At 45.2% G+C, this 26,294-nt stretch overlaps 1 protein-coding gene across 2 annotated transcripts in view; it reads left to right on the plus strand.

Moving 5' to 3' along the window:
* DMGDH (dimethylglycine dehydrogenase) overlaps positions 1 to 26,294 on the plus strand; it is a 635,937-nt gene that overhangs the window by 197,211 nt on the left and 412,432 nt on the right. For both annotated transcript variants that reach the window (XM_078675210.1, XM_078675209.1), the window contains exon 3: positions 17,871 to 17,969. In XM_078675210.1, the coding sequence (XP_078531336.1) occupies positions 17,871 to 17,969 (99 nt within the window). The remainder of the gene's footprint in view (positions 1 to 17,870; positions 17,970 to 26,294) is intronic.

Consider the following 26,294-nt stretch of genomic DNA (forward strand, 5'->3'; position numbering starts at 1 on the left):
TGATATCTTCAGAAAGGGTATTTTCTATAAAGAGGTGCCCGCCCCTGCCCAGTCTTTAAAGAGCCAATGTTACTCAGATTCCTCTTTGTTCCTTTTGACCAACTACTGTAGCTGCGCGCCTGGAAATATAGTTGGAGATTCGGGAATTCTAAGCCAGCTATGTTCGGAGGAAGATGGCTAATTTCTCTCTGTATTCGAGGCCTCTTCCCTGCCCATAAAAATTGGTGGAATTCAGTTTGCGGCCTGCCTGGAGATCATCCTTTTCAGAGGAGACAAGGGGAGTGTTTGAAACAAGTAAAGAATCTTAGGCAAGATAGTCATCATAAAGGCTGCAACTCTTCCAAGCCAGGAGATCGCAATGAGTTCCCTGTGAATAACCGCTTTAAGGGCCTCCATGAGTCTAGGAACTGGGATTTCAGGGAAATCATTCAGCACTTGGTAGTCAGTAATAGCATGGTCAACCTGTGTCGCCACTTCAGGGCATTGTAACAGTGTGTCCCTCAACCGCCAGGTCCATGTAGGGCAGTATGCATGTGGAAGTGTCCCTGTCAGGGAAATCCCTGAATGGTCCGACAATGCACCCGGAAGTATCTCTGAATCCGAGGCAAGTGTGAGAATATCCTTCATACCCCATAAGAGATCCCACCGTGCGTATGTTTTGTGTGCGTGGGAAAAGTAGGACTGTTGCGGGTCTGGGGGTGAAGTGTTCTTCAGGTAACTTGGAGTCCCATATCCTTGAGCCACCTGTGTCCTTCCCTGGTCAGTGCCCCAGTTTGTGAATTAATAAAGTTAGCGCACGCCAATTATGAAGTCATGAAACACTGAAATCAAAAGTTAAACTCGTATGCGTGCCAACCAGACCGGGGTCGCCAACCTCTCAAAGTACAAAAAAATACACAAGTGACTGTTCACTCGAATTCTGGATGCACAACGTAAAATGAAGTTTTTCACATCATCAAAGTAGAAAATCCACGATGAACAGTAAGTAATGTCAAAAAGATTAAACACAAGAATCTATGGATTACACACTAAAGTTATGCATTTATTTGGCTCATTATGATAATACATATAATAATGTGACACAGAGTCATTGTTTGCAATGGCAAAAACATAGAAACATGACAATTATGTTAATTCAACATTAATGTGAAGTCTTCATTTGAAGATGTGCCCAATACATTTCAGGATTAAAGCATCCCTTTTTCAGGATTCTTGTGTTTGATCTTTTTGAGATTACTTACTGTTCATCGTGGATTTTCTTCTTTGATTATGTGAAAAACTACATTTTACGCTGTGCATCCAAAATTCGAGTGCCCCAGTTTGGCCATATCTATATATGGACCTTTCAAGGTCGTACTCTAAAATTTGCTAATACCACTTTTAGAAAGTAGGTATTTGCTTGCCTAACAATTTGAACCTGCCTCTGCTGGGTTGTGTATTCCTTGTCTGGGTTTGTGTGCGACAGGGCTGGGGGATTCCAGGAGACAGGCTGGGGCAGCCTGGTGGTGAATAGAGAGCTCTGCATCTAGATGAGAGGGAGGAGTTGCACCTGGGACCTGAATAGGGCTGGGCCTTCCCTCTACAATGCTGGCTCCATCCCCTGTGGCTTGTCTGATGTCTCTGCCCTGCACTGTGAAAGGAGAGGAGGAGTCATGTCAACAGAGAGCTCCAGAGCTGTATCTTCCCTCCCCTGTGCTGGCTCTACCTCCTGTGGGGCGGCTGATGTCTCTGCCCTGCACAGTGAAAGGAAGAAGAGAGTCATGTAAACAAAGTGCTCAGGAACTGGTTTGGACTAGGCAGAGGCCTCTCTGCCTTCAGAGAACAAAGGATTTTGGGGTATAAATATTGGGACCCTGATCCCAAGAAATTAGATCACTTCTGGAACAAGAAACCTTTCTGCCAAGGAGAAGAACCAAGGAAGCTGCAGGAGTTTGGACTGCCCCTCTGCCAGTGTGCTGTTTGCTGGGTTGGCCAGCAGTGGTTGCTTCATTGCCAAGGGAAAGGAGAAGGAACTTTGTAAGGACTTTCATCTACAGAATATTCTCCAAGGCCTTGAACTGTGCTTGCCTACTGCTGAAGTCTCAGGGACAAAAGACTTCACCTCCAGCTCCCTCCTGAATTTCTTTGCTGGGAATTCTGACTCCAGACACTTGCGTGCCGGTGGGAGCTGGAAGCGCGACGCATAGAGAAGAAGCGTGTCACCGCTGCAGCTGAAATCATCACAACGCCAGAGAAGCGAGCCTTCGTCGCATCTCCCTCGAAGCGAGTGTTCATCGAAGCTGCCTGCTGTCGCATCACCGGAGAAGAGTGACGCCATCACATCACCGGAGAAGCGTGTCGCAGGGCCTGTCGCGGCTCCAAAGTACAGAGTCGTCGCAAGGCTGCCAGGGCGTCATCGCCTTGTCATCGCATCGCCGCATCAAGGGCGCCATCTTCTCGCATCACAACCGCATTGTCGCATCCCATCAAGGCGCCATCTTAAGCACCGCAACGGGCCCGCAGGCCGTGAATTTACGCCTCACCTCCGCACCAGTAAGGCTCACGACGAGTCCCCTACTCTGCGCAAGCATTGAGGCAGGACGCAACCGTTCCCCCTGGTCACGGAAGCGACGCATTTCCCTTTTGCGAGCCTTTTGTTCACTTTGTGTTACGCATCCAGGGACTTTGTTGAGAATTTTGTCGCATTTACCAACAACTTGAACTAAGAGACTTTAATCATTGTTTAAATAATCTTAAGTGTAGTATTGTGGATTTTTGTCGTTTGTGGTCTTGTGTTAAGTCTATATAAAGAATACTTATTTTTATAAAACCTGTGTTGTGTCCATCTGTAGTGTTATCACTGTATTACTGTGTATATTCACAAATGCTTAACACACTGCCTCTGAGATAAGCCTGTCTGCTCGTGCCAACCTACCAAGGGGGTGAGCAGGGGTTATTAAGGAGTGTAATCCCCTTATCCTGATTTAGAAGTAAGGGTCCCTATTTGAACAAAGGTGAATACCATTGCCAACTAGAGACCCCCAGATCTAACAGCAGTCCATAAAGTTACTTGCCCATCAACAGTAAAAGGGGTCAGTTTTAGCCAATACCCTATGGAGTGATCCCAAGGCTGCCTGCTGTTCCTTTGTGATTGTGTCTGGGTCCGGTCTGTTGATCCTTTCCCTGGTCCACGAGTTAGTCCGCGAGGGAGACCATTTGTTGAGCAGGACAGCTCAGGATGTAGAGGAGTCTACTGCCGGGTCGATGCCCAGCACCATGCATATTTCTTACAGAGAGTGGAGTTGGAAAAGCTTCCCATATAGGCAAAATATCAGGCTGAATGGATGCTCTTGGGAGGAGGGCACCCCCATGTTCTAGGAGGTGACCAGTTGCTGGCCTGTAGGCATGCTTCTTTTGCAAAGTATACGCTGCCAGATCTTGGTAAAGAGTGAGTGTTTGGTCTCTGAAGCTGATGGGATGTTTCTCTCGGGCCTTGTGCAGGACGTCCTCCTTCATCTAAAAGTCGTGAATGCAGACCAATATGCCCACGGGGGTGGTATCCGCTCGCGGTAGTCAGACTCTATGTGCCTCGTCCATCGTTCTCTCCACCGTTGGGGGGCATCCAAGATGGAGCGTAAAAGATCTACGGCGAAGCCCGTGAGATTGGTGCCTTCTGCCTTTGCACCTCTGATCCGAATATTAAGGTCCTCAACATGGGCATGGAGGTCCAAGTGCTGATCACGAAGGCGGAGGATTTCCTGCTGCAGCGCCACAACATCTTCCATGTGCCCACTGCTCTGTTCCTCCAAGGTGGCAACACGGTCCCCCAGGGAATCCTTATCTCTCCTGTACTCCAGTATGTTGGCGGGAAGGTCCTTTTTGACCTCTTGCAGATCCTCCCTGGGAGCTGTGAACAAGGGCTCAAGGAAAGAGCTGGTCACCGGCTCTTCCAATCCATCTTCGTCTTGTGTGTGCAGCGCCCCTGTGTGTGCAGTGCAACAGGTGCTGGGAGTCGATCTCCAGAAGCACCTCCAACCGGCCTAGAGAGCATACCCTTCAAGTTGTGATCTTATTGATATCTGGTTGTGGCCATCATGGGTAGTAAGTGTCCCTCAAGACCATGGCACTTGCAGGTTTCGAGTGATCTCGGCACAAGGCAGGCCCAAGGCCACTGGAGGTTCGGCTGTTGACGTGGTGTGCAGGGTTTCAGAGCTCTAGAATTTCCACCCCTCTTCCGAGGATTTTACTGCACGTACAGCTGAGGTTCTACATGCACCTTGCCAGGGCACCAGCTCCACTCCAGGCCTTCACCCTGTACCTCAAATCCAGTGTCCACTTTCGGTCGGTGGGGCCCTCCACGGGCAGGCCCAGGCCAATCGAGGCAGGGGAACACTGAGTCAGTGTCCGTGCTTGTTCTCGTTGCTAGGAAGCATTTGTGTCCGCTACTGAGGGCTGGTGATATCCGGCCCCTTCATACCTCCCCACTCAACGCAGAAAGGCCTCCGAGACCTCACATGCAGAACCCCCGGGTTCCAGTCCACCATCGCCCATTGACCTCTGGGGTATGTAGTGCAAGGGTCCAGCTATAGCCTGGTCCAAGTGCTCCAAAGTCCAATTCCCCTGGGTAGCTCCGGCCTCTGCCACCCTCGTCAGCCACAATCCATGTGTAAGTGCTACTGAGCTCCTCTTCTTCCCATCCAGGCTCACCTCAGTTGTCTGTGTGCTGCCCTCTGGCTTTGTCCGCGTGCTGCCCTCTGGCTTTGTCCGCGTGCTGTCCTCTGGTTTTGTCCGCATGCTGTCCTCTGGTTTTGTCCGCGTGCTGTCCTCTGGCTTCGTCCGCGTGTTGTCCTCTGGCTTCGTCCACGTGCTGTCCTCTCGCTTCGTCCACGTGCTGTCCTCTCGCTTCGTCCCCTGTGCGGGGGCCTCACTGCAGGTCACAACTCCAGCAGGGGAGCATCCAGTGAGTCTGCAGCTCCGCCCCAGTGGTCTGTTCTCTGTAGGCCCGCCCAATGAGAGTAGGCCTCGGGGAGCGTTGGATGCTACCTCTAACCACCGCCAGTCTCAACCCTTCCTGGGCCAGGACACATATCTTCGCCCAATCGGGCTATGGGCTGCGCTGCCGGGCAGCCAATTAGTGGTCGCAGGAGAGCACAGCAGCAACATGCAGACCTCTCTGGGACTTGGCCTCAACCCACTGTGCCGACTCCCGGCTATCAATCCCTGTTTCAGCCAGCGGTGCTGTTCCCGCACTCGCCGGGCATAGTTTACGGGCAGAAGCCCGGTGTGTCGGTCCGTGATCCTCTGTGACGTCGGGCAAAGTCTTGACAGGCCAGTAGTGCTGTGTATGGTGGCATGAATCAGTTGCGGCACCATGGAGACTGGGAAGGACGTCTCACTCGGTTGCCACATTGGCCACGCCCCCACCAAGGGCACTTTAAAATGTTTTCAGGGAGACACGCTACTTCAACTGCTTGGAAACGAGGTACAGAATTCACAAGGATCTTCTGTTACCAATATTTGATCTCCCCAGCACCAAGTTGTGTTGCCTAATAAGGGTCACTCGAACAGGGCCATCCAGGACCAGCACCAGATGGAAGTCCTGTATAGTGTGCTAGTACTCTAATACTGGGCAGGTCTTTGGACACTAGGGTTCAGTCTGCCTTCTGTGACATCTCAATCTGCTCGTTCGGCTCCCTTGGCACAAAGAAATATCTGTTCAGCCACAGTTAAGAAACGGCAGACATCTTTCTAACTGACCTTCATCCATCAAACCTTCTCAAAGTTCACTGGTATCTTTGCCTTGCCTTCTGTCTGCCACTACTTCCATTGGAATTTGCCTTACCTTCATGGGATTTTTCTGCTATGAACTGAATGCTGTATGGAAAGCTTAAAATTGGTACTTCTCTGTGACCTCTATGGTAATGGCAATTGGCATATCTCTGTATGCATATATGTAAGATTCAGTGACTGTTGCCACATGGTCTGTGGTACTTGTCTTCACTTTGTTAATTTCAGAATTCTATTTCTATGCCCATCAGGTTAAAATCTGAGGACTTCATGTTACTATTTGTTTTGAAAACCTTACATAACTTTTTCACACAATCAGAGCTATGGTTTTAGTCTTTTTTATTGTCCCTCTGTATATTTTCAACATATGCCCTTTCTTTTTTAACATTTGTTGCACATTTTCTTCAGTTTGAACTCCCATATAATTCTTCTACGCCAATCCAATCCATTTGCACAATTTGTTTTGTAACACCAAGGTTGGTAAAACAAGGAGTCAACCTTTGCATTGCTCAATTATGGCACTTACCCAATTATTGCATGACTTGTTGACAGTGTTCCTTTAAATGTTGGCTTTCATCCTTTTTGCTTCATCATCATTGCCCAGGAATTGGCCCTGCTTCCCTGTTACTGTTTAATCAGTTTGATTTGCCAATCACAGCTAAGGAATCACGATGCCATTGCCTCTGACCCTCTCCCAAAAGCTCAATAATGAAATGAAAAATAATAACCGGTTCAATTGTTAGTGATTTCTTTGTGGAAATGTTGGGCGCGTAAGGTTTGCACCTGAGGCTGGTGAACAAATCAATACTTTGAAATAACACGAAGCACAGTAAGCTCCACAAGGAAGACCGAGTGGTTACATTTCAAACCATAAAGGTTTATTAAAGATCAAAATGTTTACAGAATGGAAAATCATCAACTTAGTGTCAATCGATAATCAATATATGAATGCATTAGTTAATATGCTGTTGTTCAAATCAAAGTCATATTAGAGGATGAACTAGTGTACCGTCACGTCAAAGGAAAAGTTAAGTAAAATTCATTCTCCGATGAAGAGACTATCATACTCTCCTCTAAAATGTCTTGAAAGTGGATAAAACCTTTCGAAACTGTAATCTACCCTGCACTAGCTTAGATCACACCGTTCTGAAATTTGCGAAACCTACACATACTTCCCATAAAATGATCCAATCCGGTTACAGAGAAAAGATACAGCCTTGAGGTAATTAGATTTTCGGGACCCTCCACATACCCCTTTTCTGAGCATCCTTCATACTTATATGTATCTGCAGCAAAATGAGGTACAATGGACCAGTCTGTACTCTGCAGGTGCACTGTTGCAACCAATTACAACATTTCATGATTATCACGGTAAAAGAAAAACTGTTCACATGAGAAAGAAAGCAAAGGAACATGGCGTTTCATAATTTGGACTTCCGCTTTACCTGGAAATAAAATGTACTGGTGCCACAAAGATGGCAATCCACGTTAGCCATATTAAACGCAGGCCTACAGTAGCTGTGGTCAATTTAGATGTGACTAATACGCAGTTAATAACATTTCCGTGTTTACATGTTAATGTCGAATAAATGCACAACATTTAATATGAAAAAAATATTTCACAATCATGAGCCACTATGCTCTCGACAGCTATAGCTCATCTGCATTCTCATTCCTGAGGCCTCCTGTCCTCAACCCTGATTTGAACTGCTGTTCAGGGTTCTTAAAATGCAAACCCAGCTGTGCAACCTAAAGCCTACAAAACCGCACACATCGCTCCGTCAGCGACCCTTTATTCAAATAAATCTTTCTCTACATTAACCTACATCCTCCTGACAGTTCTTATTCTCCTCCCTAGCGCTATTCTATCCAGCCTTTCAACAAATGACTTTGCATTATATTTCTTCTCTAAGAAAACTCCAGTCAGTCATGCTCCTTCTTACTGATCGTCCCCCCAAACATATCGCCCATCTTCCTTCCTCACAGCCTGATTAAATCAAATTTGTTGCTTCCCAACTCCCCTAAGCAATCTGCCACCCGGCGTGTGCTTCATCAGGGCCGTTATGCCTGCAAAAAATCAAACAACTCACCCTCTTATCCACTATTCTCAGCTTGCTACGTCTCGCTCTTTATCCTATATAAAGCCTTATAGCCTTACAAAGCGCACAAAAGATAACGTGCATCATCTAGTGTATTGATTTGTTTTGATCCTATTAAAATATTTGTTTCCACCACACTCCAGAATTACAAACAAATGCACTTCATTTGTTATTTCCTACTTTTGATATATTCTGAAATATTTTCACAGTTCATTTACAGGCATTTGCATTTTGTCGTGTGATCGAAAAAACAGCATCCAGCAGCCTTTTTCCATTCCCATACCCAGCAAGATTGCCACGTAAATCCTCTCACTTTGCAGTGGAGACAGAAAAGTAAACACCAAGGTCCTTGGGAGACCCAGCATAAGATTTGATCTCGGTCTTTGAATGCCCAGCAAATGTGACAAGATAAACACAATGTTTATTGCTTATTCACTTCTGAACTTCAGTATGATTACTTTGGGGGTGTTTTAACACCCCCCCCCTACTTCCGTTGCCTATGGCATGGGCGTGAAATTGAGGCAGAGGAATGTTTAAGTTATGCTATTAGTAAAGAGCACTGACCAATATCAACAAGCTCACAGATGGAGCATTGATCCTCACAGTCATCTGGTAGTAGCAGAGATAAGTTCAATCCCTCAAGCAGAAAGATAGGAGGCAGGAAACAACAGTAACTAGCATCCAGGAGACAACTAAACACATATATGTTGCGGGAGTGCCTCACGAAAAAGAAAAAAAGAAAGTTCCCAGAAAGTGAGCACCCGTGCATACAAGGAGCAAGTCAGAGAGGTGGTTAACAGGCTATGCTCTACAGGAGGGACAAAGACATGCTGGACAGCCTAAAACAAATAAAGCCAGCAAATAGAAAGCAAGCAAATGTGAATTAAAAACCACTAAGCCAATAGTAAGCAATGTGTGGACTGCATTCCCAGGGAAACTTTCAGAATCTCCAAGAAGTCTTTTAAAACCACACAGCTGTGCTGTCTGGTATGCTTCTGCCTAGAAAGAAGTCTCAGAGTGCCTTACAGAAATTAAACTCTGGATGGCTCAATGATCTCCAATGCTCGAGATTCCCAGTTCCTCTCTTTCTGCAACATTGCCTTCCGCATTCTTCCTTACCTGCCACCAGTACCTACGTTAAAATGTTGCTTTTTCCTGTGATATAAATGTATAATCTCCTCCCCTGTTACAGCTGCTGTGTTCCAATTGCTTAGCATTAGAAATGTCCCACGTCCCAGTCTAAAGGACAAATTATTAACTGTTGAGTGATACACAGACTTGACTAATGCAAGTATTGGGACTGGCAAGTATTTTTAGTTGTGAATCTTCCATGCACAGCTTGCTTTTTCACATTTTGCCACTAGATCCTTGGTATTTTTACACAGACAAAGGCACTCCCCTCATTTAAGAAGTTGAAGGCATCCAGCAACACAAAAGGGCACCAGATTTCAAAAGGTCTGAAAATGCCTACCCTGCTACGGAAGGGGCAAAAGCACATTGGCAAATGCAGTTGTGTCTGTAATCATGAAAATCTTTGTATCCGTGTTACCTCGTTCAACCGCCAAGCTGGATGAATCTGACAAGTACAGGGTACGTCCCACGTACATTTTCTCGTAAGAGTTCCGTGATATCACCCTCATAGCTCTCAGCTAATTTTTTTAGCTGTCTCCAACATGTATACCAAACTCTGTAAACAAAATCTTAACGATTGTACCTAGACTATCTTGTTCAGTTTTTAGATTACATTATCATACAATTGTATGTAAATTGCCCAGACCCCATCTGTAGAATGTCCTTCTTAGGCCAAACACGAGCCACCCTCTATTCAGAGTTCAAACTCTGCTTCGAAGCACATCTTCTGGGTGTACAGACATGAACCTTAAATTTCAGACCGCTATCCCACATTACTCTTTTCATGCTGCACTCATTCTACATTGTAAGTATGCTCTAAACATGTTTGTATAGTCCGGTCCAAATCACTGCCACTCACAATTAATCATGCTTCACCTCGTCTGTTACCCCCTAGGCTAATGTTCCTATGTTCTACTATGTTACCGTGTGCTGTATTTATTATAATAACGTTTTTGACATTCATGCACGTTTAAGTGGTGCTACTTTGTAGACTAGTGTGAAGGCACTTTAATTCCTGGTGAAGTATGTCGACTACTATACACTATAATCCTGCCAATACATGTACTATTGTATTCCCTTGTGGTGCCCTAACATTAGAATCTACACCTTTTCTCTATCTCTATTTTCTGGATAGTTTCAAAATCTTGTATATTGGATCCAATAGTTTTCCTTTCCCCATTTTTGGCTTGTGCTTTTTTTCTTCTAGAGAGCCTCTATTAACAAGGGTGTTCCCTTTAGTCAATTCTCCATTATCCCGGTTAGAGAGAAAGTCCCTGACAGAATGCTTCCCTCAGGTCCACAGCTTCTGGCCCTGCCATCATCCAACCCTCCTCTCCGGCCCCCGCTTGCCCGTAAAAGAGAAGGGCTCTGACAGGATGCATCTGCTCAGGTTAGCAACTTCTCAAGGAGTGGCTGGAAACCTCTAATTGTATACATACCCATGGGTGCCAGCACACTATGAACAACTGGGTTCTGCCTGTATACGGGCTGTGGGTGTGTGAAGATGAACAAATACCTGCCCTGAAGATGTGGCCAACACCCTAACACTCCTTTAAACAACTCCACTCCAGCCACAGATGAAAGCACTGGTGAGGAGGGATGTGAGTGTGCTTCTGACGGTTCCATGCACTGTTCTCCCAGAGGCAATGTCCAATCTTGCAGGGAGTTGTGACTAAAGTTTCAGTGTCTCACCGCTTATAAACGCCACTTCTGTAGGCCCTAATGTTGTACATGGGTGATTTCAGGAATTTGTTGGGAAAAAAATACACATTTGAAAGGGACCAACCAGCTTTATGGACTACAGAAAATAGAACACCTGTTGAGCCAAGAATTAATGTAAGACAAAACGTTAATGCAAGACAAAATGTTTAATGCCATTGGAAGCAGCTATCCAGATAGGGAGAGGATGATCTGTCACTAACGCTCGAAACTGTCCTAAGACGCTCTTCAATGTGGTCAAAGAACTCTCTGACCCTTTCAAAACGTTTCCAGCACCCTCTCTTTCTCCGACTCCGTGCGAGGAACTGGCATTTTTTTCATCAAAAGGTGGCAGATATGCATCTTCATCTGGGTAGAGTACAGTCTGCGGACTGCGCTATGTCCAGACGTATCCCGAACTACACCCAAAATGACCATAACAGCATGCACATGCTTGGGTCTAAGCGCCAATTTGAAGCCGTGGCCCCTCTTGCCACCTCCAACTTTTCAGCTATCTTACAGTATATTAAATTGGGCTCTCCGCTGGATCCCTTACCACCTTCCAAGTTCAGCCTTTTGGATCCGGAATGGCTATAGGTGGTGGTGAATGTCCTGTTTCTTTGTTCCTCAGAACTAGAAGCTCGCTATGGTTCTACCGCTCCCTAAAAAAATAAAATACTAAACTCTCGCCCAATTTCACTGTTGTCCAGTTTTTCCAAAATTTTGGAGAAACATGTGAACTAACTGCTTACGACCTACGTGGAGACCCATCATTTTTTTTTACATTCTTCGCAGTTGGGCTTCAGGGCTGGGCACAGCACTGACTCCGTCCTCCTGGGAGTCACTGATGATCTTAGATCGAAAGATTGGCTAGACTGGGTCTGGAACAGCGCTGGCCTGGTTAACATCATTCCTAAAGGCTCAGACTTTTCAAGTCTTATCGGCCAATGCTAGGTCGGAGACACGCGCTTTAACTTCTGGAGTCGCTCAAAGCTCAGTGATCAGCCTAATGCTGTTCAATATTTACGTCCGCCCCATGGCAGATGTAGTGGAGAGCTGTTGTTTGACCATATTCTCTTGTGCTTCTGGCACACATCAGCTTCTCTTTGTTATCTGCACAGGGTCATGGACCGTCCAATCTTAACTTGGGCTTGAGTCTTATTGTTTCTAGGATGAACAAAAACTCTCTCAAGCTAAATGGTGATAAAACGGAGGTCATGATCCTGGGCAACAACCCTCAACTATGGGGCCCACAACATTGGGCGGAATCCCTAGGGACTCTTCCTGACCTAATCCCCAAGGTTACAAATCAAGGCTTTGTGTTGGATGTGAGTCTTGCCATGAAGCCTCCGGTGATCAAGACTACCGCCACCTGTTTTGCTGTGCTCAAGTAGTTGAAAAGGATCATCTGGATAATTCCCCAAGCAGCTCAAAGGTCTGTGGTCCAAGCCCTAATCCAGTCTAGATAGGACTATGGTAACATACTCTACTTAGGAATTGATCAAACATCTGTCCGATGCCTACAGATAGCTCCGAATTTAATGGCTAGACTTCTGTATCGGCTCTCATCTTTTCCCAAGAGCTCCATTGGCTCACAGTTCCAAAGCATTTTCGAGTCAAAGCTCTGTGCTACATCTTCAAAGCCGGACCACGCCCACGGTACATACAGGATCTGGTGGTGCCTTATCCCACAGGTACGTTGAGATCTCTGATACTGGCCTTGTGCACTTTGCTGAGGTTTTGCTTGGCTCGTTGGGAGGCCACTCCTTCTCCATTCTGGGTTTGAAACTGTGGAACTCCCTTCCAGAGCCCCTGAGAAATTGCACGTCTGTACTTGGATTCCGTAAAGGCCCGAAGACCAGGCTGTTTTTGCTGGCTCTTTGTTTGCTCAGCACCAGCAAACGCTATTTGGGTAGCTCTGCAATATACAAGATTATATAATATTAATTGTAAAATGGTGTCCCAACTAGTAATCTGATGGACTAATTGCCCGTTTTATTGCTGTGCTCCTTTTTCCAGGGGAGCATAAGGCATCGCATTGGGATGAAGCTTTCTGCTGCACAGAACCACATAATTAATCCCATCCCTCAATTCATGAGATACAACATGCCTTAAACCAAGGTCATCGGCATCAGTTTAAAACACAAATAGATCTTCAAAATCAGGACACTGCAAGGCAGACTCACAGGCTAAGGAGTGTTTTAAGTCAAGGAGAGCTCTATCCTCCAAAAGACCTCACAACATTTTATCAGGCACGTTTATGTTGGCCTAGAACAACTGTCAAAGGAGCTGCATTATTGGAAAGAGTGTGGCTGAAACTTCAACCATACTCCATAAATTCTATGAAAGATCTGGTAGTGGGACAAGGATTCAAGTTAATTGCCTCAACCTTGTCTTTCTTTGGTCTTATCTGTTCATTCCATAGATGCAAGTATCTGACTCTCTGGGCAGCTAGTACACACTTTTTCGGATTTGCTGTCAACTCTGCTTTGTATTATTATTTAGCGATTTTAAGGTGTTAAGGAATAGGTTCAGTTGATGCAGATGAGTCTCCCAGGATGGGCCATAGATTATAATGCTATCTGATTAGGCTTCCAATAAGGTCTAGATTTACCAATCGTTGGAATGTGGAAGGTGCCCCATTCAAACCTAAATGGTACTACTGTAAAAATGAAACGGGCCTCAGGGTGTTGCAATGACGACAGGGGAACCGACCAGTATCTTTTAGTGAGGTCTCCAGCATCCGGATATACTTTGCAGCCCCAAACCTTTCAATCATCTAATCCACCCCGGCCATGATGTAAGCATTGAAAGTTTGCATCTTGTTGACCTGATGGTTGCGAACTATGCTATATAAATATTTTTTATTGGCAAAAATGCTTGACTATTTTATTATAATCCGCGCAAGTCTTTTTAACATAATTGCTTTTTCCATCGTATTTTCTATCTAGTACATGAGAAATCTGTGTTGATTGTGAATTTTGATAAAGTATTATTACTTTTTACACGAAGTACAAAACACGTCACCCTCCCAAATTCCCCCCCCCCCCCCCGCCACCTCCTCCCCCTTCAGGTTTGGAAACTATAACAATAGGAGAAGCTTCTTTGCTTTTTGATGCTTCTACTTTATCCAGCTGTAAAAAGTTCTCCATTTCTAGGTCCTTGCTTTGTGTCTTGCTTCCAGGGTCTGAGACGGTCATGCTGTGACCATGGTATTGGATGGGCACTTAACCTGATGTTTAGTGAACAAGGTGTGTGACAGTGCAGGATTGCAAAGAATTCCCTATTGTCTCAAAAATAATAAATCTGTCATATTTAGGCGCTATATCTGTGTTTTTTATGAGCTCAAGCCAAGATCCAATAAGAAGGATGGGATACATGTTTTGAAACTGAAATGGCTTTGTTCCTTTAGTAGGTCCCCAGGCCATAATAAGGCTCCGGGTGGGGCTCGCATTCCCCTTCCCTTAATTACGCGTGCCCGGGAGATGCGGTCCCCGGGGCCTTTTTAGGCTCTGGAAGAGGGGTCCTCTCTCCCCTTTTTAAATCATTTCGGCCCTGGGGCCTTCTTAGGCTCGAAGGGGAGGTGCACTTGCCCTCCTCCCTTTAAGTAATGCCTGCGTCCCCCCCCCCCCCAATGCCCAGCCCACCCGAGGGATTTTTGGGGGAAATGCACCGGGGTCCACTTTTTTTCTTTTGAAAACCTCTGCAGATATGGGGCAAAATTAAAACAAAAAATATTTTGCCACCAGGCAGGCTTTCCCTATGGGAGACCACCACCAGGCCTCAAGAGTTGGGGTATCTCTACCCTGCCCCCATGTCTTTTTTTGTGTGTGTGCATTTTCTTAGTACTCTGGACTGAGTCCTAAGATCGCTGCCATCAGTTCTGTGTTGATATGGTGGCAGCCAATCAGATCTTAGCAGGAGATCTGTTGTATCCCTGGAGAATCCCTGTCCATGAAGACATATTTTTAAACATTCATGCACCGTGTGCCAAGCACCACGTGGTTTATGGCACTCGGCACATGGATGTTTAAAAATATGCCTTTTTCAATTGTAGTTTGTGCTGCATCCCTATTTCAGGCCGTAGCACAAGCTGCAATCGGAAAAGGCATATTTCCGTTAGTAATGAGCCCCTCGGTTTCTTCTTGACTTATGTAGAATGTGTACCCATTGTGCAAATGTGTGTATATATATTTTTGTATACATGTATATAAAAACGTGTGTGTGTGTGAATAAAATCGTTCACTCAATAGAGAACTGAAAAAGCAGCTCACTATCCCAGTAATGCAGGAATCTCATTGAAGATGTATTCCATGGCAAGCAGTCAGACGCTAAAACAAACCAGGTCCGCGCGGTTCGGCAGGGATGTCTTGATCATAGCCAATGTTGTGTGCTTTGCGTTGCCATTTTGTAGCTAGTGAGGTGAAAATAGACTTGAGCATGGGCATAGAGAGAGGACTTCAAGTCACCATTTCAAAAGATACCCTTTTACATGCTTTGCAGTCTCTATTTTGTACACTGGATAAATGAAAGGCCAGTGTTTGCATCAGCAGTGAGCGAGGACCAAATGATTACATTTCCATCAAAATCACCGTTATTGCCTGCTGTCCAAGTGAACATTGGTTTGAAAGCCCCAACCCGTAGAAATTGAAACTCCATCACTGCAATTCCTGAGGAGAGGCACCATAATGGTGGCCTGTTTGGAGTGTTTCTGCTATTTTTATCACTCTGAGAGCTTGGAAGGAAGATGAGGTGAACTTGTTCACTTGTGCTTTGTATTTCAGGTCTTTGTCTAGAAGCACCCCTAGATGTTTTACCTTCGAAGCCGGAGTGGGGAATGAGCCTAGATCAGACGGCCACCAAGCCGGCGACCTAAAGAATGGGTTATTTCCAAACAGAATTACCTCCGTCATGGATGAGTTAAGCTTCAGACAATTGCAGTCCATCCATTTACCTATTGCAATCATGCAGTCCCTGAATATGTCGCTGGAGTCATCATCATCTTTGGCGAGTGAAACTACTATTTACGTGTCATCAGCAAAGGATGCTAATGACAAGCCAAAAATGTTATGAGCTGAGCCAGAGGAGTTACATGCATGTTGAACATCGTCTGACTCAACGATGATCCCTGTGGAGCTCCACAAGGCAAAAAGTAGGGTCTTGGTGTGAACTCTCCCAAGGACATCACTAGTTGCCAATCAGAGAGAAATGACTAAGTGGACAATTCTCACCTCGGCCACCCATGTGCCTGACCCAGTCCAGCAGCAGTGTCCCCCCCCCTCCCCCCCCCCCCCCCAACTTCTCTCCGCCAGGCCAACACACTCAGGCCGTGGTGGGCGGGGGAGGAGAGAGTATGTAGGGCTTCGCTGGGGCCAGGCCACCTTGGCCTCACTGACTGTTAGGCCTTGGTAGAGGGGTGTCCAGTCTCAGCGTTGGCTCAGCATCCTTTGATTCTAGGCAAATCACTTAATTTCCCAAGGCATTCAATAAAATGAATTTTATCTTGTATAATGTAACTGGTGTGCATGTAAAATGCTCCAATGGCTTTGGGCCAAGTTCATGCTATATAAAGCTACACAAGCACAAAATAATCGACTAGATTCTGCACAGGCCCAAACATAATATTCTTTATTTAAAAATATACTTATTCATTTTTAACCTGGCTTTTCTGCCTTTGTCTAGTTCAGGGATCTTTACAGCAGCTTTAGTACACATTTTCGTTCAAAAACGGCTAGGTGGCAATCCTAGCCAAATGAGTTGTTGTGGCCCTTGGGCTGTTTTATTTCACCTCGCCAGCCCGGCCAAACTGCAGTGCTTCTAGTTTTCACTAATGTCACTGGCTCTTTGAGCTTCAAAATGCTTAATACAACAAACATTTCTCTAAAAATGAGTCCAGTGATAATAACAAATGGCGATCCATGAAAAGGGCGATCCGTAAACTGAGCCACATTTGTTGGGAGTACCCAGCCTTAATTGAACCCAGTCCGACCGTGGGAGGTGGTATATACAATATTAAACTTACTTGTGACTGAAGTCTGAAGTGTGCCACCCCAGGCCGAAAAGCACACAGAGTTGAATGAGGCAAGCAAGTACTAACCACACATGTATACTTTAAGTACATAAGTTATATACGTAGGTGTTATGTTGTGTTATTTCCACTTGATGTAGCGCATATGACTCCTACCTGAAGGTATATCTTGCCGCTCAGCCAACACAGAAACACAACAGCCTAAAACAGCCAGGTCTTCAAGAGTTTTTTTTTAACTTGGCAAAGTCGGAACAGCGGTTGATATGGGAAGGAAGTTGATTACAACCGGATGGGGCTGTAAAGGAGAAAGCTCCTAATCTAGAGGCGCGGATGCGGGGCATGGTCAAAAGCATTGTTGGATAGTTGTATGGATATCGCTATATAACTAATCATATAATACATAAGAACACAACACATCCAGGATGCAAGTACATAGAGTAAACCCCACCAATAAGAGTTCTGCTCATGTTCTCATCTTTGATAGTAGACTGAAGCTCCCAAATTATCTTTTTTTTTTTTTTAGAGAAACTTTATTAAGCACCACAAAGTGATTTCAAGTTGTCATAGCGAATAAACATGGCATTTTCTTTTTTTTTTTATCGTAACCCACATTTCCATAAACTGAAATAAAATATCTTCTTGCATATGTCAAAATAAATAGGATAATCTTATGACTATATTGAAGACAAAAAAGGAAGATTAGTGCATATATAAGATACAAATACCCTACAGTACAATATGTAATATATACCTAAACAACCCGGTTAACATACGACCCCCCCACCCTCCCTCCCGGCCTGTGGGTTCCTATGTGAAGCTCCCCAATGATCTTACACAGAGCATTCAAACAAGGAAAACTCTGAGTCCTAGATAGTACACAAATACAAAGAGACAGAGTGCTAGTATAGAGGCACCACCTGCACGATACAACACGTTAGCATTATTAGTCTGTATTAATCAAAGTCTACAAGCATTGATGAACTAGTGTCAAGTGTATTAGGTTTATGACCTGGTAAGATAATTGCAGTATGTCTCACATATTGCACATCAATTGTTAGTATTGTTTGAATAGCAAGCGAACAGTCCTCAATACCTGAACATTACTTTCTTTACTAACCAATGCTTTTGTTTTCATTTTATTTTTAAAGGCTGGCTTAACAACGTATTTTCACCCTGGAATAAATCTGAAGAAAATTCATTATTACAGCATTAAACTTTATGAAACCTTGGAAGAAGAGACTGGACAGGTAAATATGATGCCAAATCACTGTTGATTTGTTTCAGGGAAATAAATATCACCACTTTTGGGAGGCTCTGTCTTTGTGGAGATGGCAAGGCTGGCGTAATCAGGAGAGGAAGCAGATTTATTTTTACAATGCACTACATTTTAAGATTAACAATTTTGAGAAGTGCTACGAAGGTCCCAAACCCACGGGAATCAATCTTTCTTTTACAAACCAAATATGTTGTTACTATAAATGTTGCAGAACTTTTACACAAGATTGGGGAACCTACCAATTTTACCTCCCTCCCCAGTGGAGAATGATTTAACCCTTTATGACTGCATTTTACTTGTCTATCTTAGGCTAAGCCTTAGCACCACCTCCATTGAAGTAGATTTGGATAATTTAGCGCGTAAAATAAGCAGAGTATTACAGGTATTTTCATGGAGGCCGCCCTGCTGCACCACCTCTTCCCCTCTGCCCCCTTCCTATTGCATCACACTACAAATATGTTTGGTCACACGTGGCTCTCCACTCAAGGACCTGCTGCTGCCGTGACCTATATTGCCGAGAGAATTTCCACCCTTGCAACTCCATCTCCTCAACCGCTTCACCTCATCTGTGGTTCGTCCACTTGAACCATCAACCCACTGAAAGGGTAAGCCTCATTCAAGCACCATGGTAGTGTATCCTGAGTATTGCACAGTTGTACCTGAGGCTACTGGGAACTTCAAAGGATGATCTCTCTTCCAATATTCCATGTGGCAAGATTTTAACTCGACAGATCATTGTGAGCTAATCACCTCCCATAATGCTTCACCTTACCTGCAGATGTAGTTAATCTTCGCTGTTCAACTAAAGCTCAGAGCAGTTAAGAAGGGCAGAATCACATTATATTGGCTGATACCCTGCAAATATAGTTACCAATCCTCCTCACCCTGGAGGTAACCAGACACACAATCCTGCTCTTAGCACATTCGATATTTTCACATTTGAGTGTGCGTTTTAAGTGCAGAAAGTTCAGCACTCAGGTTGTATCTGTTGTTAGATCTTGAAGGTGTCGCAGCATCCCTCTTCTTACTTCTAGTTGTGCCCTCCTCTTTACTATGTGGTTTGCAATGTGGATGTAAATCAACAGGAGACGGGGTCTTGCTCTTTCAACTTATCCGAGACTACGTTGAAATGAGCCATTTCCCCGTAGGCTGAACTGTACTGGAGGATAGTGACAGGAGCTGGTTTTAAGAAGACATTCATCATCCTAAAGTTCTCCGTCGAGTTGCGATGTACTCCTAAGGAATAAAGAAAGTTGGGAAGAATTAAGACATCAGTCAAGCAATAATAATAACCTCCGATAAAAAAATCAAAAATGGGTAATACATGCACATGACTTTCTGATATTCTAAATAATCAGTTTCATAAATAAAACTGCCATAAAAAAAAGTAAAAAAAATGGTGTGTATTCTCAAACTTTTTACCTGTTCCCTCAAATAAACGAATAGATGTTAAGCTACTGAGTACAAATTTCTGGCGCTTGAAGATAAAAGTGATATCGTCTCAGCCAATCCCAAAGTCTGCATGTACCTGTGTCCAAACAATATTCTTTTTTCTTAAACTGTCAGTACAGCTGTAAGTCAAATAAATAGTGTTGAAAACACGGATATTGAAAGCGCAGTCTTTGCTTTGTAAAACAGTGTGTTCATTTTTAGGTCTGGCTTTTAAAGACCGCTTTAGTGGTTTCGCCAGGATATTGTTTTCCTCAAAAATCATATATAATATACATATATAGACCAATGGATGAAGCCTGCTGACCAAAAAGGTCTAAATTGTCCCTCACATTTTGTTTCCAGCCACACACTATACAACATGGAGCAGTATACAGCTCACTTTATTCATTGACTTACTACGCTGTGAGAGACTACACAAAGCCTCTGCATATTGCTCACATCTGCCTCAAAATAGTTATTTTCTCTTCTGTTGCAAAACTGCTTCATGAGAATACTTTTTATTTTATTTTAAAACTTTTTATATTAACTTTAAACGTCGGCTACTTATTTTGCCTGCACTCGTTTTTAAACCTCTTATAAAGTGTTTAAGTGACTTTGTAACATTGTTACATTACGCTCTGAGTAAATGATCAGGTGGTGATTTATTTAGATTTTCTTCACACATAGTAATAAATAGTAATAAAATGGATGGCACACGTGAAATGCTTGCTGTTTAAAAAAAACCAAAAAGCATCACTAGTAAAACTGCTGTATCATGAATGTTTTCTCACTTTAATGTTTTCCCTGCCAGCATAAGGCGTCTATTTTTAGGCGACATACCTATTTTCTTTTTTCCTTTTTCCTTTTTGTGTTATATTTTTGCCATAACAAATTTTATAAAATAACCATTCCACCAGCAGGCCAAGGCGAGACCTATTGTCTTTGCCAGTGTTTATTTTCCTCCAGCAGTGCGCACATGAAAACAAACGTCAAACCATTCTTGTTTTTCTCATGGAAATGTACCTGTTCACTTTCACAGAAAGTGTGCTTGTAGAAACAATATTTTGGCCTTATGCAGAGCTTTTGGAAAATAAATAAATAGACTTGTACTTTCCTTTTCCTGGAGGTAAAACATGTGTACAATTAATCAACAGGTGGATAGGACACTTGTTACCACGTTACACGGAGATATGTTAGATAACCCTCATAAACGCTGTGTATTTCTCGTGCGGTTTATATCTTTTCTCCGCCCCACACTAGCGCTGTGGCATTTATCATCGGGTTAACCAACGTGCTTCATGCCAGCCTCAACCAGAGGCATTCTCTGGTGTTACGTGGCAGTATCCAGAGATCTCCGTACGTACCCCCACATGAAGGTTTTTTGCTAAAAAACTTTAGTCTCCAAACAACACTAGACTTTTATTTTGTTGGTTGGATAACTACTTTAAAAATAAGTGGGTATGCTTAACAGACCGCGTTACTAGGTCTGTTGCATATCACTTCAACATACACAAAAACGTCAACATGTTTCAGCTCCTTATGGCCCAGGCCTTATGGTCTGTGGAGCCTTCGTCAGGACAAAATACACAAGTTTTAAAATGTACTTACACAATTAGTGTAGTATATTTGGGTTTTAGTTGTCTTACCCAATTGTATTCAGGGGTATTGTTCACCTGCAAAATAGAATCAAGATCATTGTCATGATTAGAGAGGGTATCGGGTGGTATTCATAAAAAAGCGTTATTTCTCTCATATAAACATTTTACTTATGCTTCACGTTATTATGGTACTCTTGGAGGTGCACGTGGCGAATTACAGTAGGGAGCAACATCTTAATTCTACAGTCTATCTGTAAAGTGCGACTCTGGGGTTTGTTGGAGATACATCAGGTATTTATTCCCTAACTTTATAACATGGGATTACAGTGAGTAGGAAACCCTCCAACTAGAAAGAAAACAGATGCGAAAGGATTAAGATGTTGCTCCCTACTGTAATGCAACCTATGTTCCTTCATAGTAACTTCGAGTCGTGTGCTGTGACTCTTTCCTTAGTGCACATTGTGCATAGGCACTGACTCCATCTCTGCTTGTTTTTTTTACGCCCTCTGGTTCATATGTGTTCAACAGTGCTTCTGAGACTGACATGATCCTCATGGTCTTTTAGGGCCTAACTGCTCCTTTTTTCTTGACTGACCACTCTGAAAATAATCCCTGTGTAATGTTCGACAGCTCTCCAGATAAAAACACGGCTCTTCTCCCACCACCTGGGATCATTTTGCTTCCCCTCCTCCAATGATTAGCACCACGGTCTTTAAATCAGTTGAGACTCCTTCGATGCCCAGGAAGCTTGCCTCAGAAAATGCAGACAGAAAGGGTGTGATGCAACGCACACCCTTCCAATTTTGTCCACAGAGCAATGCAAAGCACCCCTGTGTGGTCCAGCATGGCATGTGCATCCCCTGCCTCTATCCTGACCACAAGACTGCCTGTGAGTTCTGCTTTGCTTTCCAGTGCAAAAAGATCCCGAGATACCGAAAGAGAAGGGAGTTGAGCGCACACAAATGAAACGGCAGTCATACAGAATCTTCAGCAAACAGGATCCGCTCACCATTGAGGAAGAAGAGTAGGGTCCCTCTGGGATCCCAGCTAAAACCCAGCCTGAAGATTTTATCCTAGAGTATCTTTGAAGAGAAGACTAGGCGGATGAGGGGGGGCACCTTCGGCATTGACACCTATGGGCGCCCTCACCAAGAAGAAACTGAGGAGCTGAGTAGAACTTTACCGCAAAACAACGAGCCCACACCTGACCCACTTAAGCGCCCCCATGCCAATGCTGAGTACCGCTACTGTGGGAGTCAGTCATCGAGCCCCGAATCGGATAGGAAGAAACTCCCATCCTCCGGTCCACCTCTGGCATCCGAGGAACTCTACGCCAATCAGAAGCAGCTCTCCATCCACCCAGAGAAGATCAAGCTTTTGGCTAAACTGCCCCCATAAAGCCCTTAACCACACTGCCTCTGATTTCCTAGCAACTGAGAGCATCATTCAAGAAGGAGCTATCCGTTGATGCACCACAGCAACGGGTGCCCAAAATTCACAAGGACTAGGCATCACCCAGACACTTACCACCGGCACCTCCTGCTACAACACCTCAACCACCACGCCTCCCCGGATTCTGTGGTTGTATATACAGAAAGATAGCAGGCCTCAGCCCCAGGAATGAGAGACCCTGCCAAGGATAGAAAGCGTCTTGATACCACTGGATAGAGTGTGGTGATTGGTGCAACCATCCACTGGTGCACTGCCAACTCAATGGGTTTGCTGTCGAGGTACTACAGGTTTGATTGGGAGAAGATGGAGGTAGTGGTGCAGCACCTCCCTGAAACAGAAGAAAAGGAAGGAGCTAGTTGCAGAGGGGAAATGTTATTTTCAACGCAAACATTTGCTGCACACTTGATATTGTGGCTAGCGCTTCACACAGTATAAAGACCAGTATCTTGCTCATCTACCAGGCATGGCTCTGCTATCTGGGTTCAAACCAGAGGGCCATCAACAACAGCTCAACATCCCATTCAGTAGGGAGCATCTGTTTTGACCCCCCAAGTGAATGAGATATTAGAAACAATACATGAAGACAATGAGATTGCAAAGTCCATGGACGCCTTAGTCTGCCACTCCGAGGGGCACCTATTGTAGACTGAAAACAAGGGGCGGGAACACGACCACACCCTCTGGTCAGGCTTACATCACTGGCACCAACAACAGGCCTTTGAAGCATCCCAGACCATCACAGGATACTGAAGGGGTGGTTACAGAGGCAACAAGGGCAGGGGTGGCTCCTGTAAAGGAGCCACTGCTTCCAACTGCTGACTCGCCCACCCTCCCTACAGATCACATAACACCTTTTGCAGGGAGGCTAAACCAGAATTTCTACGTTCACCTCAAATCAATGGTTGCTAGCAGTAGTTCATCTGGGCTACTGCTTAGAATTCCTCATAATCCTCCCCCCACACCCCACAAACATACCACCACGCCGACACAGCCTCAGTCATGTTCACTCCACTCTCCTAAAAGAAGAGGTCCAAGAGCTCTTCCAGAATGGGTACATCCTGCCGCAGCATTTCCATAGGAAAACCTTAAAGGAAGTCACCCTGCTGCTCAGTCAAGGGGGTTTCTTGATGGCCCTAGACCTCAAGAACGCCTACTTCCACATCCCCATCCAGCCTGCTCATCGCCAGTACCTTCAATTTGTGGTAAGTAGATAACACTAATAATTTGCAGTTTTTCCCTTCGGGGTCACCACAGCTCCAAGGTTTTTTTTTACCAAGTGTCTGTCAGTGGTGGCCACTCGCCTATTTAATGGGCATTCACATTTTCCCATACCTTCACGAATGGCTGATCAAGTGCAACTACAGACAGCAAAGTTTAGGACACCCCAGGATAGTTCTAACCCAACTACACAGGGTCACATTAAATGTAAACAAGTGTCCCTTCCAACCCCAGCAGATCTGCTTTTCTTTGGTTTGGTGTTGAACTCCGACAGGGAAACCATATCCCAACCAGCAGAAAGTGATGGCATTGCCACAGTTGTTGTCTCTTTTTCAGTCCACTTATCTGCTATCTTTTAAAAATGTAATGAAGCTGTTCAGTATGATGGCGACCTGTATAGCAATTGTGCTACACATCAGATTGCACATTAGCCCACTCCAATTTGGCCTTGCGAGGCAATGGTCACAAGGGGCGGGTCAGTGGCAATATTTAGTGTTGACAAAGGTCAACGCTCACTGCTCTATACAGTAGTGGAACCGCAACAACCTATTGCTTGGCAAGTGTTTCATGGACCATATCCCACAGGTGCCCATCATAAGGGACTCATCACTCACTTTGTTGGAGCGCACATCTTGGCAACATGACTGTGCAAGTTAATTGAACCTCTCATCACCAGTGTCGACACATCATCTACCTACAGCCGATGGCCATCCGGCTTGCCCTTAAAGCCTTCTACAAGCTGGTTTATGGCAAGGTTGTACTTTTAAAGCCTGACAACATGACAGACATGCACTACATGCAGAGAGGGTACCCACTCCTCTCCGCTGTCTGCACTACCACACGAGATCTGACACTGGGCTATCTGCAACAAGATCCATTTTCTAGCAGTGCAACTACTGGAGGGGATAATGATTTTACAAACCTGTTAAGCAGGGCTATTCAACGGGTCCTCAAGTGGGAACTCTACACACAAGTCCTCCATAGGTACTTCCAGCACTGGGGAACCCAGCCTTTGACCTCTTCACCACCCTGGAGCGCAAACTTAGCCTACAGCAGAAGTCTTGAATCTGTGGTGCGTAAGCCTCAGGGGGGCCGAGGAGTCCTGGGAAGGGGGGCATGCATTCCCAGGCCTCACTTCTGCCTGTAATCCAAAGTGTTTGCCTTTCATTGTGGAAATAAGACAACCATCCCCGGGACAGTTAATTCCGATCATTAAAATGCCTCAGCTGAAGTTTCATTGAGTCTCCTTGTAGGAAGCTGGATTTCCAGTGCAGTAACACTCCCCTCCCCCCCCACCCCCCACCTTTTGCCAGATTACTGATGCACTTTGACTTGATGTGCCCTGGGTCCCGACCAATCTGGTCCCCAGGACCTGTATTATTAATCAAAACTGTACCTTTCTACCCCGAATTGGCACCTCTCTGGCCTCATGTAAGTCCCTTGTAAAAAGTACCATGGGTTCCCAGGGCACTGGGACCAGGAAAGGCCTCTAAGAGACCTTAGAGGTCCTGTAGCTTAACACACACACACTGCAGTAGCAGGCTGCGTGTTTTGGTGCAGAGAAAAGTGAAGAGTCGACATGGCACACATCTGTGTGCCATGCCTGCAACAGACTGCCTATGGTATAGGTAAGAGACCCCTCTAGCTGGGTGCACTACACCACTGGTGACGGTACAGTTGCATGAGCACTGTACCCCTACAGTGTCTAAGTCCATTCTTAGACATTGTAAGTGCAGTAAAGCCATAAAGAATAAGTGGCCTGGGAGTTTGTCATTACGAACTCCACAGCACCATAATGCTTGTACTGATTTCTGGGACCTTTGGTATCAAACATCTCAGCTTAATAAACCCACCCTGATGCCAGTGTGGGATTTATTATACCATGCACTCAGTGGGCATCTTAGAGATCCCCTGAAACAGTGTTGGCCTCTAGTGGGTTCCCTGACTAGTAAACACCAGCCTGCCACCACAAGATATGTTTCTGGACCCCTGGGGTGGTAGCCTTCGCTCCCTGGTCCCAGAAACAGAGGCCTTTCCTGGGCGGAGGTGGTCAGAGCTCCCCCAGGTCAGGAAGAGCCATCTGTGGCAGGGGTGCTTCAAAGACCTTGCTGCCTTTGTAACGTGACCCCCAGCCTCTAATGCTATCAAGAGCAGGTCCCCTCCTTTTCAGCAGGAAAACAGGTGGGGAAAAAAAGAACAGCCCAGAAGGTGTGCCCACCTCTGCCAACCCCACACTTCAGGTGGGGGAAGCTAGGTGAAGCCCACTCTTCAGTGCCCGCCATCTTGCAGATGGCAGAGACTCTCTAATCTGTGTTAGGGATTGGGCCCTTTCCCCCGCTTGGGGTGAGAACATCAAGGGTGTAGTAGTCACCCTAAAGTCAGTAGCCCATTGGCAACTGACCTTGAGACCCCCAAAACGCCCCCTAAATACAGGCGCAGCCCTGAACCCAGAAGGCAGATTCCTGCAACCTACGAAGAAGGACGAAAGAAGATGCCCAGCAGAGGAGACTGCAGAGAAGAACTGACTTGGCCCGAACCCTACCAGCCCGTCTGTAGTTTCAAGAGATCCTGCGCCAAAATTCCCCTTGTCCTGCAGC

The sequence above is a fragment of the Lissotriton helveticus genome, chromosome 2_1 (genome assembly GCF_964261635.1).
Source record: "Lissotriton helveticus chromosome 2_1, aLisHel1.1, whole genome shotgun sequence".
Lineage (NCBI taxonomy): Eukaryota > Metazoa > Chordata > Amphibia > Caudata > Salamandridae > Lissotriton > Lissotriton helveticus.